The sequence below is a fragment of the Polypterus senegalus genome, chromosome 1, assembly GCF_016835505.1.
Source record: "Polypterus senegalus isolate Bchr_013 chromosome 1, ASM1683550v1, whole genome shotgun sequence".
Lineage (NCBI taxonomy): Eukaryota > Metazoa > Chordata > Cladistia > Polypteriformes > Polypteridae > Polypterus > Polypterus senegalus.
In genome coordinates, this window is record NC_053154.1 from 181,805,135 (window position 1) to 181,820,338 (window position 15,204).

The 15,204-nt window shown below is 37.0% G+C and overlaps 2 protein-coding genes across 3 annotated transcripts in view; one reads left to right on the top strand and one right to left on the bottom strand.

Annotated features, from left to right (window-relative positions):
- tfa (transferrin-a) overlaps positions 1-9,135 on the top strand; it is an 84,147-nt gene extending 75,012 nt beyond the window's left edge. Inside the window, exons 15-17 of the mRNA XM_039764143.1 lie at positions 918-1,108; positions 7,133-7,322; positions 8,963-9,135. Coding sequence (XP_039620077.1) covers positions 918-1,108; positions 7,133-7,322; positions 8,963-9,006 — 425 coding nt within the window. The 3' untranslated portion in view covers positions 9,007-9,135. The remainder of the gene's footprint in view (positions 1-917; positions 1,109-7,132; positions 7,323-8,962) is intronic.
- A 542-nt stretch (positions 9,136-9,677) lies between these two features.
- Positions 9,678-15,204, bottom strand: part of srprb (SRP receptor subunit beta) — a 96,435-nt gene continuing 90,908 nt past the window's right edge. For both annotated transcript variants that reach the window (XM_039764165.1, XM_039764156.1), the window contains one exon: positions 9,678-10,693. In XM_039764165.1, the coding sequence (XP_039620099.1) occupies positions 10,480-10,693 (214 nt within the window). In that variant the 3' untranslated portion in view covers positions 9,678-10,479. The remainder of the gene's footprint in view (positions 10,694-15,204) is intronic.

Consider the following 15,204-nt stretch of genomic DNA (forward strand, 5'->3'; position numbering starts at 1 on the left):
CAAACAAAATAGTCATGGAAAACACAAAAAAGTAAGGTCAGATGGGATCTCATGATGTAACTGTATTTTTTAGAAAGTTATGTGAAAATATATTAGTGGATTTTAACTTCTACAAGTCTACTAAGAAGCCTGAAAAGTTTATAATGTGTAGTGTGTGAAGAATGTAGTTTGTAAATATGATGACAATAACTTAGTTTGTGGTCTGGTTTCACAGTTTAGTTTTTCACATATAAAATGGGGTCAATAAGTAATAAGCGGAATAAGTGTGGAAAATATAAATAGGAGACTGATACAGAACAGGAAACCATCTTTAGGGACTTATCTATAGTGTTATCATGTAATGGAAACTGTACTTAAATTTGCTTTACTTCTGTTTTTGTGATTATTCAGTAAAGGCTGTTTTAAAAAAAAAAAATCATCCATCTATACTTCCCTCCCACTTGATTGCCTCAGTTATTTGATTCCCTTTGTGATTCTCCTTTTTTTCTTATTTGTCCTTTTGTTTGTTTTTTGTTTCTTCTAGTTTTGACTCTTGATTTAGTATTAAAGATTTTGTACTTAGGATTTTAGACATTTGTTTGTTTAATTGTTGATTCTGTCATCTTTCTTTTAAAGTGTTCTGGAACTTTTTTTTTCCCCCTAAATTTTTTCTAAGTCTGGAGATTTTAAAAATTTCTCTTGTATTTAGAAATTACATGACTGATTAGATTTGAATAATTAAGGCTTTAGATTATTGGTGTTCCTCTCTCCTTTTTTGACACTTTAGTCCTTAATTCTTTTGTTTGAGCATGTACGGATTAGGCTTGAATCATAGCAAATACATTATATAACTAAAATAACACTACCTAAATAGTATCTACTTTTGGATGATTTTCCAAAAACAACATTTTGATACTCGGCATATTGTTTGCTTCTAGGCAGAAATCCTGCTGACTGGGCTAAAAATCTGAAGTCTTCCGATTTTATGCTTTTATGCTACAATGGTCAGCAAAAAACTGCTGCTCCCAATGACTATGCCAATTGCAATCTTGCCCAAACGGCAGCTCATGCTGTCATGACACGCCCTGAAAGCAGGAATGATGTTGTTCGGTTCCTTAAAGAGCAACAGGTAGGTACAAATTTTACATTTTAAACATTATCCACATTGCACTATGACATAATAAAACAAATACCTCCCTTATTGCTAAAGACCAGTAATGTAATCATTGATATGTTTTTATTACTCAAAAGACGAAAGTGGAAACCATTGAAACTGTACAAAAATGGAAAAATGTAATGTTTGTGTGTAATATAGTTGGATAATGTTTCTCCCATTTGAAAACAGAAAGAACATGCAAACTACTGTTTATGCCACAATGTTTTGATGTAAAAAATATACGTATTTCACATTAGACTTTGTATTATTTCACATTGTTGCGATTACACTGCATTGAGTAGCAATGCAACACTTGACTGTTTACTAGAGTGTGCTGGAGATGTGTTTAATATTTCAAAAGATATAAAAACAATATAATGTACAATGTAAAGTCTCAAAGTGATATAAAATGTAGAGTCTTACATAGTTCCATTAATTATTAATAAAGGAGAATAGCATGATGTTGCAATTGTTAGTGCTGCTGTCTCATAGTTTCTACAGATGGAGATTAAAGCCAAGACTGGTTATTGTCTATAAGGATGGTTTACATTTTAATTGTGTGCATGATATTTTTCTCCAGATACTCATTTTCCTATACAAACCCCAATTGCCTACCTGTCTTTGATAATTTCTAATTGACCTTGTTTGAAGTTTGTATAGTTTGTGAGTTATAGTTTAATTTATTGTCATATGTACTGCTGTAAAACAAATTATTTCAGCAACAGTAAAAATAGTACTACAGATAGATGAAACATTCAGCATTTATCAGGTATTTAACAGATTATTATGCAACTTTGCAAAATTACAATGCAAATGAAGGGGGTGGGGCATGTTTTATTTACATATTTTTCACCCAGTGTGTAATTCTGAGGGACCACTGTCTGCAGGCATCAGTATTTGAAGTTATTACAATGTCAAAATGTAAAAGAAGACATTAAAATTCATAGATAATGTCTTTAAAGTATACTCCATCCAAAAATGATTTTATTTTTAACCAGTGCTGTTTGCAGCAATAGTAGAGAAACATTTTTAATCTCATATGGAAAATGGATAAAAAAATGTTTTTGATACAATTAGTAGCAACAAAAATATTAGAATATCGATGAAAAAATCTCAAACTACTTGTGTCACATAATCTGAATGTCAGGTATCTAGTAAATCATGTATTTTTTGCCAAGTTTCTGCAAAAAATTATATTTTGGTAGATACTATTTTATATTGGTGGTAACACTCAGAGGAAATTTTTGATCCCAATAAATTTTTCAGTTTAGCTTAACAATAAGCTCTAAACTCAAAGGGCATCAGAATTAATTTCTGATACAGTATTTCTAAAACTAATCAGGAATAAACAAGATTGCACAGTGCTGAACTCTATTAAAAGGCCTGGCACTGCAAAACTAACTGAATTTACTGACCACAAGAGAAACAAAGCAGCTGGTTATTAATTTGTATCATTGTGATTATGAGCCTTAAGAAAATGCTAGTAATTTTTTACCTTAACAAACACAATCTCTTTTCTGGGAAATCATGGTTTATTGTGTTGATTATCGTGATAACAGAGATAAAAAAAAGGTCTGTAGAATCTTTTTGGCCTGGGTGGACTCGTTTTGCTGTTGTCTTCCATTTTAACATACACTGTGTGCATAATTATTAGGCAAGTGAGTATTTTGACCATATCATCATTTTTAATGCGTATATTCCAACTCCAAGCTGTATTAACTTGAATGCTTATTGGATTTAAGCACGTCAGGTGATGTGTATTTGTGTAATGAGGGAGGGTGTGGCCTAAGGAGATCAACACCCTATATCAAGGTGTGCAGAATTATTAGGCAGCTAGTTTTCCTCGGGCAAAATGGGCCAAAAAGAGATTTAACTGACTCTGAAAAGTCAAAATTGTAAAAGTCTTTCAGAGGGATGCAGCACTTTTGGAATTGCTAAGATATTGGTGTGTGATCACAGAACCATCAAACATTTTGTTGCAAATAGTCAACAGGGTCGCAAGAAACGTGTTGAGAACAAAAGACGCAAATTAGCTGCCAAAGATTTGAGAAGAATCAAACGTGAAGCTACCAGGAACCCATTAAGTATCTATCTATCTATCCTCCAGTACTTTCATATTCCAGAGCTGCAACCTACCTGGAGTGCTCAGAAGTACAAGGTGTTCAGTGCTCAAAGACATGGCCAAGGTAAGGAGGGCTGAAACCCAACCACCACTGAACAAGAAACATAAGTTGAAACGTCAAAACTGGGCCAAGAAATATCTGAAGACAGATTTTTTGTCAAAGGTTTTATGGACCGATGAGATGAGAGTGACTCTTGATGGACCAGATGGATGGACCTGTTGATCAGTAATGGGCACAGAGCTCCACTCCAGCGTGGAGGTGGGGTACTGGTATGAGCTGGTATTTTTAAAGATGAGCTAGTTGGACCTTTTTGCATTGAAGATGAACTCAAAATCAACTCCCAAACCTACTGCCAGTTTTTTGAAGACACTTTCTTCAAACAGTGATACAGGAAAAAGACCATGATTTTTATGCAGGCCAATGCTCCATCACTTGCATCGAAGTTCTCCACTGCGTGGCCAGCCAGTAAAGGCCTTAAAGATGAAGGAATAATGACATGGCCCCTTCCTCATCTGACCTAAACCCTATCGAGAACTTGTGGGCACTTCTTAAACGCTAGATTTACGGGGAGAAAAACAATACACCTCTCTGAAGAGTGTCTGGGAGGCTGTAGTCACTGCTCCACAAAAAGCTGATCGTCAACAGATCAAGAAACTGACAGACTCCATGAATGGAAAGGCTTATGACTGTTATTGGAAAGAAGGGTGGCTATATTGGTCATTGATTGACTGATTTTTTTTTTAAATGTCAGAGATGTTTATTTGTAAATTTTGAGGTGTTTGTTTATTATTCTCACTATAACAGATGAAAACAAACAAGTGAGATGGGAAAATTTTCATTTTTCCTTTAGTTGCATAATAAATCTGCACACTAATAGTTGCCTAATAATTGTGCTTATATGTATTCCCTGATGATGTTCACACTCACATTTCCGTTGTGAAACATTCAGGTTTCAGGTTTATTAACATTTTGGATTGACTGATAGCACTGTGTTTGTTCCGTATTAAAATTAATCCTCAAAAATACAACTTGCCTAATAATTGTGCACACAGTGTATGCCAACAAATGGTTGGCATTTGGACTGTGCTTTGTAATGAAGATCATATTATTGACCAATGACTCAAGGGTAGAGGTGCAAAAACTGGGCCCCATGTGAATTACCTTTCCAGTTTATTCCCAGAGCGGATTTACTGTTAGTAAAAATATATTGTACCTGTTCTGAATGTACAGATCTCTCTCTCTCTCTCTCTCTCTCTATATATATATATATATATATAGACATACAGTTGAGGCCAAAATTATTAGCCCCCCTGGAATCATGGAACATTTTCCTAAACTTCTTCCCAAAGTTTGCAACATTGATGAAACTTGATATAATCAAACATCCACCAGTGCTATTTACTAGCTTTTGATACATTTTGTAATATAAAATATTTTTAGTCTTGCTTTATATCAAATATAGTAAAAAAAATGGGGTGGTCAAAAATATTAGCCCCATGTTAATGTTTGCTTTCAAAACACACCTACACTAATTAACCAATCAGCTTTGAAACCACACCTGTGCAATCAATTGGCTTCCTAACAACACTCAATCAGCATAAAAAGACTCCCAAGGAACAGGGCTCTTGAACACATGAGAGGGACTACTGTTACTGACCATGCCAAAGACAAAGGAAATCAGTCTGGAGCTCAGAAAGAAGATAGTAGAGGCTCATGATAAGGGGCAAGGCTACACTGCCATTTCTAAGCGATTCACAGTGTCTAGAACTGCTGTACGTTGCATCCTTGCCAAGTACAAGGAGACAAATTCTGTTAGAAACAAACCTGGCCGTGGCGTAAGCAAAGATTTCAAGAACTCTGGAGAAAAATAGTCAGAGATGTCAGCAAGGAACCCCGGACATCTGCCAAGATGATTGTTGCTGACCTGGCCTCTTCTGGAGTTGATGTTTCAAGGAACACAGTTGTGAGGGCTCTTCACCGTGGTGGGCTTCATGGCCTTCGTCCCAGAAGAACCCCTTTACTCAAAGAGCGGCACATCACAGCCCGACTGAGGTTTGCCCGTGAACATTTGAAATGTAAAGATGATTTTTGGAAGTCTGTGCTTTGGTCTGATGAGACTAAACTGGAACTGTTTGGGCACATGGATGTTGCTTATGTTTGGAGAAGAAAGGGACAGGCCTTCAACCCTAGGAACACAGTTGCCACAATTAAACATGGTGGTGGGTGCATCATGCTGTGGGGCTGTTTTGCAGCCTCCGGCACAGGGAGCCTTGTTCGGGTGAATGGCATCATGAAAAAAGAAAATTATGTTGACATTCTGAGAGAGAATATGCAGAAATCTGCTCGTAGTCTTGGCTTAGGTCGTCGCTGGGTCTTCCAACAAGACAATGACCCAAAGCATACATCAAAATTAGTTCAACAGTTTTTCAAGAATACCAAAACCAAGATCTTGGAGTGGCCCGCACAGAGCCCAGACCTCAATCCCATTGAGAATCTGTGGCGAGTGCTCAAAGTGAATGTCCATGCTGGGAAACCACGCAATTTGGACCAGCTAGAACAATTTGCAATGGAGGAATGGACCAAAATCGCTCAGGAGACCTGTGCTAATCTCGTAAAGACCTACTCTAATAGATTGTTGTCAGTTGTGGCTCCAAAAGGGTACAGTATTGACTATTAATGGGCATGGGGCTAATAATTTTGGATGTCTCATTTTTGCCCTTTCTTGTTTCCACTCAGTGTGTCAATAAAATATCCAAACTACAATTAGTGGACCTTGTTATTTTGGACACAGATACCCTTTAAAAAACAAACATTTGTTGTTAATGGTCATTTTCATATTGGAATCAGGAGTGTTGCCTAATTTCATAAGGGGGCCTAATAATTTTGGCCACAACACACTCTCTCTCTCTCTCTCTCTCTCTCTATATATATATATATAGCGTTCTAATTGCAAACTCTTTTAGCTCATTCGTAATTGTGTTTAATTAGAAAAAGTGTTGTCATTTCTAAATTATGGGACCAGAATGCATGCAAATACCCTTAAATGAAAGTCTACAAAGTACAATCTTAACAGATCTGAATTGCTTGATTTGTAATTTTTAAACTGTGAGGGGTTAATCAAGGAAATTTTGTCTTTGTCCCAAACATTATGGAGGGATATATATATTATATATATATATATATATATATATATATACACACACATACAGTAGATAGATATATATACAGTGGTGTGAAAAACTATTTGCCCCCTTCCTGATTTCTTATTCTTTTGCATGTTTGTCACACAAAATGTTTCTGATCATCAAACACATTTAACCATTAGTCCCATAATTTAGAAATTACAACACTTTTTCTAATTAAATACAATTACGAATGAGCTAAAAGAGTTTGCAATTAGAACGCTGGGGTAATGGCTGCTGAAAAAGGGCTGTTCAGGCATATGTAAACAATAAAATTGCAAATCAGTCATTTTAAGCAGTAATAGCCATTTGGAACGTCACTAATGTCTTGGCTATATGTTTAAATCAATTTAAGTTTACCTTGACAAAATATCAGTTTTTATCAAAAATAACCTCTGATTGATTCCCATCTGCTGCATGCCAGTGTACTGTATATACGGTATGAGAATATGCAAATCTTTTTCTTAATGAATTTTCACAAGAAAAAACATAAAACATTATTTCTGTATATCACTTAATTTCACTGGGTCAAGCTATAGAATGTGTAGGTTTACTTTAGTTTCCTCCAGATATCCTCAGCATGTTTGGTGCCCGTTTTACAAATGTTGTAGCTAGGATAGGATTCCACTCTGACACTTAGCATGTAAATAAAATACAAATTTAATTGTTTTTAAATATCCTTTTTATTACAGGAGAAATTTGGAAAAAATGGAAGTGAAAAAGAATCATTCCAGATGTTTAAATCTGAAACTAAGGACCTTCTGTTCAAAGATTCTACCATATGCCTCTCAGAAATACCTCCAGATCAAAACTATAAAAACTTCCTGTCAGAGGAATATTACAATGCCATACTTGGACTGAAGAAATGTTCACACACAGCAGGTATCAATGCCATATTCTAGAAGCTAAGCAGTGTAACTTTTTCATAACAGAAAAATAAGGTACAAAAAATCTCCCATTTATCCCACCAATCCATGCAGATGAATTCCAAATGGGAAGGAACAACATCCACTGGACAAAGGACACAGGCAAAAAAATTCTTGCACATTGGACAAAATATTTAAAACTAGATTTCCCCATGACCTCGAGCAGATGGGGGTAATTATCCATCCATCCATTTCCTAACCCGCTGAATCCGAATACAGGGTCACGGGGGTCTGCTGGAGCCAATCCCAGCCAACACAGGGCACAAGGCAGGAACCAATCCTGGGCAGGGTGCCAACCCACCGCAGGACACACACAAACACACCCACACACCAAGCACACACTAGGGCCAATTTAGAATCGCCAATCCACCTAACCTGCATGTCTTTGGATTGTGGGAGGAAACCGGAGCGCCCGGAGGAAACCCACGCAGACACGGGAGAACATGCAAACTCCACGCAGGGAGGACCGGGAAGCGACCCGGGTCTCCTAACTGCGAGGCAGCAGCGCTACCACTGCGCCACCGTGCCGCCCCTGGGGGTAATTAGAAATATCTTAAATTTGTCCAATGTAATTCTAACAGTGAAACAAATATCATATTACAAAAGGGAATAACTTTAGGGAAATAATTAAACAAAAAAAACACCACACACATTTAGTTCAAAATTTTATTACAGTTCAGGATTCAAAGCCATGTGTGACAGTAGGACAGAACCCAGGCTGGCAGAACAGGGAGAGAAAAACGTAGAAAGGAACTGGATAAAACAACTCAAAACACATTTTCTAAAAGGCCTAAACATGAGGGGACATTGGTAGTTAAGTAGCTCAAAAAAATGGTGTAGATGGCCTGTGCCTTCTGGGCATCCATAGGACCAAAAACTAACAGTGCATGGTGCAGCATGTATAGACCATGATGGAGCCTATGGGAAACCTGTCCTTTCCCTAAACCAAAGTTGCCAGTGCCTCACACTACAAGAGTGCCCAGGTCTAACATTCATAAAGGTTTTGTTTCTCTTTCTCTCACACACACAAATACTTATTTACTTCATTTCCTTTCCGTAATGATTAACACTTCTCCTCAGCCTAGTAAAAAGTCTGTAGGGTGCTTCCGAGTCACCACTGGTGTCAACATGTTTCAAAGTGAATATTGCTACCATCTAAACTTCAATTTTGTCAGAGGAGCAATATGTTCTCTTAAACTTCTCCTTGTATATAATGGCTAAAGTGACACCCTTTTAATAATGCTAATGTTTAGAAGCTGGGGGAGGGTTGGAGATTTAGCAAGATCATATTTGTTTCAAGGGTCAGACATTTATCCAGTTAAAATATAAAGAGTTTTGAAAGAATGTACACTTCTCTGTGTGACACATGGATTGCTTGATAGGGTGCCTTGCACTGTAAGCATCTGCATGACATGCAGAAGTTTATCTGTTTGAAGGCCTGTTTTAATATCAAAGGAATAATATGATTATCCAATCAGATTTCTAAATCCCACGATAAAGTTATAGCTTTTACCTGGATAACCATGAATTCTTTTCACACACATTTTAATTATATATTATTAACACTTATCTTAATCTAATTTGTTTTCTTTGCAGATATTTGGAAGGCATGCACATTCCATACTTGTCAGCAATCCTGAAAAGAAAACCCAAAAGGCCCATCTACAAAATCTTGCAGTCTGGAGTGTATTATCATCCACTCATATGTAAAATGAAGTAATTTTTATACCTCTCAAATACATGAAATAAAACATTTACCCAAAGAAAGATATTTTTGTTCTTTCCTTGAATGTATTTGTGTATGGCAAAACAAAAGAAAATACTATAAACAATGAGGTTTTTTGCTAAGGTTAATTTAACATTTCAAAATGTACACTTAAACAAAACATTGAGTCAATATTTTAGGAATGTTTATCTGTATGACTTTAAAACGGACAGGTAAAACAAAGCAAATAGTCTCTCTATTAAAAAAGCTTGCTTCTAAAAATGCAAACTCAAAACAAGACTATTTTTGTAAAAGAGAGTGACATTTTAAATCCTTTATCCACAATATAAACATTACTCGATTGAGGCCTTTAGGTATTGTAATTTGAAAAATATGGAAAGAAGGGGACTACATTCACTTTTAAAGTGTTCAAGTACAACATTCACTTACTATATTTTAAAAATGTTATTTTAAATTAGAAATTACCCTGTACTAATGCTTAAGTAAAACCATTTACTAATATCAACTTTTAGTAACTGGCTAACTGCAGTTATTATTGAAATCAGATTTTGAAGAATGACTTGGCAAATATAGTCAACAAAGAAATTGCAGTGAACTGACCTTTTATTGATTATGAAGGGGTAGTTGGAACATAATTACAGTCCAGAGCACAAATAAACAACATATTGTTGATGTAACAAAACGGGCAAAAAAATATTTTAAACAAATTCATTATGTAGTAAAAGATATTTCTTCATAGGCATCATTTTTATAAAAACATTACATGAGCATTTGAAATTAGTTCACCTGTCAATTCAAGAATTCAGTACATGCAAAACAGGAAATCTACATAATAATGTGACATGTAGTATAATATTTCTGTGACTGAACTTCACGTCACAATAAGCATTTCAATTTCAGTGCAGCCACACTAATACTGTAGTCAAGTACTACTATAGAAACATGCTGGAATAAACAGCATGTGTTTTTACTGTAAATAAGGCCAATGCAATCTGTTTACCCATTGCTAAAACATTCAGTGAATTCAGTAGGATTTGTAAATGAAAATTCCCTCAATACCTGTATGAAAACAACTTATAAAATTGAATGAGATGTTTTAGTTGTGCTTTTAATTTCATTGGAAATTAGGCACAATAATATGGAATTAAAGTATGAAATTATCAAGAACTGAAAGGTAAATTTACAGAAATTAAAATAGCACATCTTACATATGTCTTCAGCCTGTTGCAAAAACAAGTGAGGTTTGATCTACTGTGTAAGGAACAACATATTTACAAACTGCAAAAAAATTACAAAGAAATCAGTAATAAAAATTGAAATAAAAGGCATGAAAAATGAAATGATTAATTTGACACATTGGGGGGTGTTCAGAAAAGTTGTATTTACATTACACAATACCGTGAAGCCATTTTTCCAACTCTCTAATGTCTGGTTCACTGTCTTCTTTACTTCCTCTGGCACTACACTCAATGAAATCCACCTTGAAAGGCAACTGAGAAAATTCAAAATCCTTTCCCTTCTTCCCCAGGTACATATTTCCGACGCCTGTTGAGTTATCCAGGGAGCTAAGAGCAGCTGAACGGGTGACTCTCAATGTGTTGCTGAAAAAAAACAAAAAAAAAAACAATATTTTTCAGATGTAATTTTCTGTTTAATACTACTAACATTATACACCATTATTCACCGTCACCATATTAACCTGGAACACTGGCAACAAATGACAGACTGTTCAATTCGATGGTAACAAATATTACTAGTAAAACTATATTTTAGGTACAACAAAAATGTTTTATTCTTCCTATGTATTTAGCTGTGTTGAATACATATTTTAAGAAGAGGGAGGAACATAGGGTGACATACAAGAGTGGAGGAAGATGCACACAGGTGGATTACATCCTATGCAGAAGAGTCAATCTGAAGGAGATTAAAGACTGCAAAGTGTTGGCAGGGGAAAGTGTAGTTAAGCAGCATAGGATGGTGGTCTGTAGGATGACGTTGGAGATCAAGAAGAGGAAGAGAGTGATGGCACAGCCAAAGATCAAATGGTGGAAGTTGAAAAAGGAAGACTGCAAGGTTGAGTTTAGGGAGAATGTGAGACAGGCACTGGGTGGTAGTGAAGAATTACCAGACAGTTGGGGAACTACAGCAGATGTAGTAAGGGTGACAGCAAGAAGGGTGCTTGGCATGGCATCTGGACAGAGGAAGGAGGAAAAGGAAACCTGGTGGTGGAATGGGGAAGTACATGAGAGTATACAGAGGAAGAGGATGGCAAAGAAGAAGTGGCATAGCCAGAGAGATGCAGAAAGTAGACAAGAGTACAAGGAGATAAGGCACAAGGTGAAGAGAGAGGTGGCGAAGGCTAAAGAAAAGGCGTATGATGAGTTGTATGAGAGGTTGGACACTAGGAAGGGAGAAAAGGACCTGTACCGATTGGCAAGACAGAGGGACTGAGCTAGGAAAGATGTGCAGCATGTTAGGGTAATAAAGGATAAGGATGGAAACGTACTCTAGTGATGGGTTGTTCTTGAATGATTTGTTCATTTTGAACGAATCTTTAATGCGACTCGGGAAGAACGAGTCGTCTCGTGGGAGTGATTTGTTCAGTCGCACATGCGCATTTGCACAACTTCCTATGGTTTCTGTATTGGAATAAGCTTAACCAACTCAGTCTGAGCCAGAAACAGAATTGATTAGTTCATCTCTCGAGTCTTCGGGTTTGAGTCGTTCGTACATCACGTGACTGCCCCATAAGCTTAACCTATGCAGTCTGAGCCGGAAAGAGAATTGATTAGTTCAATCCTCGAGTCGTTCGTTCTTTTGTCACGTGACCACTTACTGCCTCAGTACCTCAGTCAAATACTAATGTAAAATTCCATTTGTTGTATGTTGGATCATATTTAGAAATGATCATAAAATTATAAAAAAATATCTAAAACGCATTTTCTTATAAATTAAAAAGGTCTTTCAATTTCTGTCACTATGATTTTGTTACTGTTTCTTGAGGATCTGTGGTGTGTTATTTTATAAATAAATAAACCTGTTACAAATAAATTATTGATTAATTATTGTGATCAACATTTGTGTAAGCAGTAGATGTGTTAGGGAGGTAACAGGTAACATTTTAATTATATTTTGCTAAAATGAACGAAATGACTCGAAAAAAGATTTGTTCATTTTACTGAACGAGACTCAAAGGTCCGAGTCGGTAAAATGATCCGAACTTCCCATCACTAACGTACTCATAAGCAAGGAGAGTGTGTTGAGCAGATGGAAAGAGTACTTTGAGAGGCTGATGAATGAAATGAACAAGAGAGAGAAGAGGTTGGATGATGTGGAGATAGTGAATCAGGAAGTGCAACGGATTAGTAAGGAGGAAGTACTGATAGCTATGAAGAGGATGAAGAATGGAAAAGATTTTGGCAGATGAAATACCTGTGTATGCATGGAGGTGTTTAGAAGAGACAGCAGTGGAGTTTTTAACCAGATTGTTTAATGGAATCTTGGAAAGTGAGAGGATGGCTGAGGAGTGGAGAAGAAGGGTACTGGTGCCGATATTTAAGAATAAGGGGGATGTGCAGGACTGTAGTAACTAAAGGGGGATAGGAAGGAGTTGCATTGCGCCTTTGTGGACCTGGAGAAAGCATATGACAGGGTGCCTCGAGAGGAGTTGTGGTATTGTATGAGGAAGTTGGGAGTGGCAGAGAAGTATGTAAGAGTCGCACAGGATATGTACAAGGGAAGTGTATCCGTGGAGAGGTCTGCGGTAGGAGTGATGGATGCATTCAAGGTGGAGGTGGGATTACATCAGGGATCGACTCTAAGCCCTTTCTTATTTGCAATGGCGATGGACAGGTTGACAGACGAGATTAGACAAGAGTCCCTGTGGACTATGATGTTTGCTGATGACATTCTGATTTGTAGCGATAGAAGGGAGCAGGTTGAGGAGACCCTGGAAAGGTGGAGATATGCTCTAGAGAGGAGAGGAATGAAGGTCAGTAGAAACAAGACAGAATAAATGTGTCTAAATGAGAGGGAGCTCAGTGGAATGGGGAAGATGCAAGGAGTAGAGTTGGCAAAGATGGATGAGTTTAAATACTTGGGATCAGCAGTACAGGGGAACAGGGATTGTAGAAGAGAGGTGGAAAAGAGTGCAGGCAGGGTGGAATGGGTGGAGAAGAGTGGCAGGAGTGATTTGTGACAGACGGATATCAGCCAGAGTAAAAGGGAAGGTCTACAGGACAGTAGTAAGACCAGCTATGTTATATGAGTGGGAGACGGTGGCACTGACCAGAAAGCAGGAGACAGAGCTAGAAGAGTAAAGATGCTAAGATTTGCATTGGGTGTGACAAGGATTGATAGGATTAGAAATGAGTACATTAGAGGGTCAGCTCAAGTTGGATGGTTGGGAGACTAAGTCAGAGGGCTGGTTTGGACATGTGCTGTAGCTGAAATACTGGTAAAAGTAATTTAAAAGTGTCTGATCAGTGGCATCCCAATCACATATGCCAATTGGGTTTAGTTATAATGAAAAAATAATAATGGCATTCTACTCAGTACTCGGGTCAGGATTTCAAACCGTGACCATGTAGCAAAAAGGAGAATATTTGCCGATTGAACAAAAGATTCAAGAAGTAATTCAGCAATCATAAAGAAAGCAAACATTTATAAGATTCATTAACATGTCTGAATTATTTCTTACACCATTTTCACTACTCAGTGTGGCTCACACATAACCAATTTTAAATACTACTTGTAATGTTGTTTTATAATAGAGTACAATGCTCATAGTTACCTTCAAAATACTGAGATTTTATTAGCTGCATGGAAATGCAACATTTCAAGGTAAAAAAAAAAAAAAAACTAAAAATCCTTGCTATCCACATGCTGCCTAATGGTTAAACTACAATTTATACTTTTTAAGTACTGCAAATTAAGTTGTTTTTCCTCACACCATTATAGGAACATTAGTGGTATTTCTGGGTTATTAGCCTATTTTAGCCTTGCATACACATGTCTGTTCATCAGTTTATATTTACTTTTAAGCTATTGATATGCTTAAACTACAATGTTAATTATTTTGTTAATTCTTTTTAAAAACACAAAGTTCAAAGAATAGATCTGTGTATTAAATGAGAGAGCACTTTATTTTTCTTTATGATCGAGACCCTTGACATCCCAGCTCCATTGTTACATATGATAGCTTTGACAGATTTCACATTATTGCCAGGTGTTATGGCTATGGAACCTATTGTTAAGTTGGCACTCAGTTACTTGGGTAGAAGGGATAAATGAGAAGCAACATTGATCTCTTCTCCCTCTCTCTCCCACGATCCCATCTCGACCCATTCAAAACCTCCACACCCCCGCAAACCCAAATTTCGCCTCTGCAAACGAGGGAAATCACACCCTGTGAAGTCCAGGGGCCTCATATATAAACAGTGCGTGCAAACGTTTACACGCTCAAATTGCAATGTATGAAATCTAAACTTGGTGTAAAGCCACACACATTTCCACGGTACCTCATACCCTGGCGTACGCAAATTCTCCCCTTGGTTTTGCAGACTGGTGGCATCCAGCGTCAAAGCAGTGCTACTGTTCCTGTTTGGTTACCCTTTCTTTTTCATGTCCACATTCCTGACACGGCTTTATAAATACACTGAAATTGACCTCATATTGTTTATTAGATTAATGCATCTAATTGTAATTGACCAGTAACAATATAATGATCCATGGAATGTTCAAACTATAAATACAATAGCTGCTTTAGCATTGTTACTCTGGCTGCACCTTCTTCGTTCAGCTGCTCCAGTTAGGGGATGCCACATCAGATCATCTTTTTCCATATTACTCTCACCGCACCACTTGGAGTATTTATATCACTGTATCTGAGTGTGAATCACAGCTGTACAGCAGCTGATCGGAAAGAGAATTATCGGTATACAGCATCAAGCACACGCTGCCTCAGCCATGCGGTCTATTGAATTGCACTCATTCGGCAAATGCTTCAAAGCCGTTCCTCGCGGTTCAGAAACAGTTTCATGCCAAGAACTATAAAACGCACTCAGTCCATCAAGTGCTCCCTGTAGAACTGTTTGTACTTATAAAGTACAAT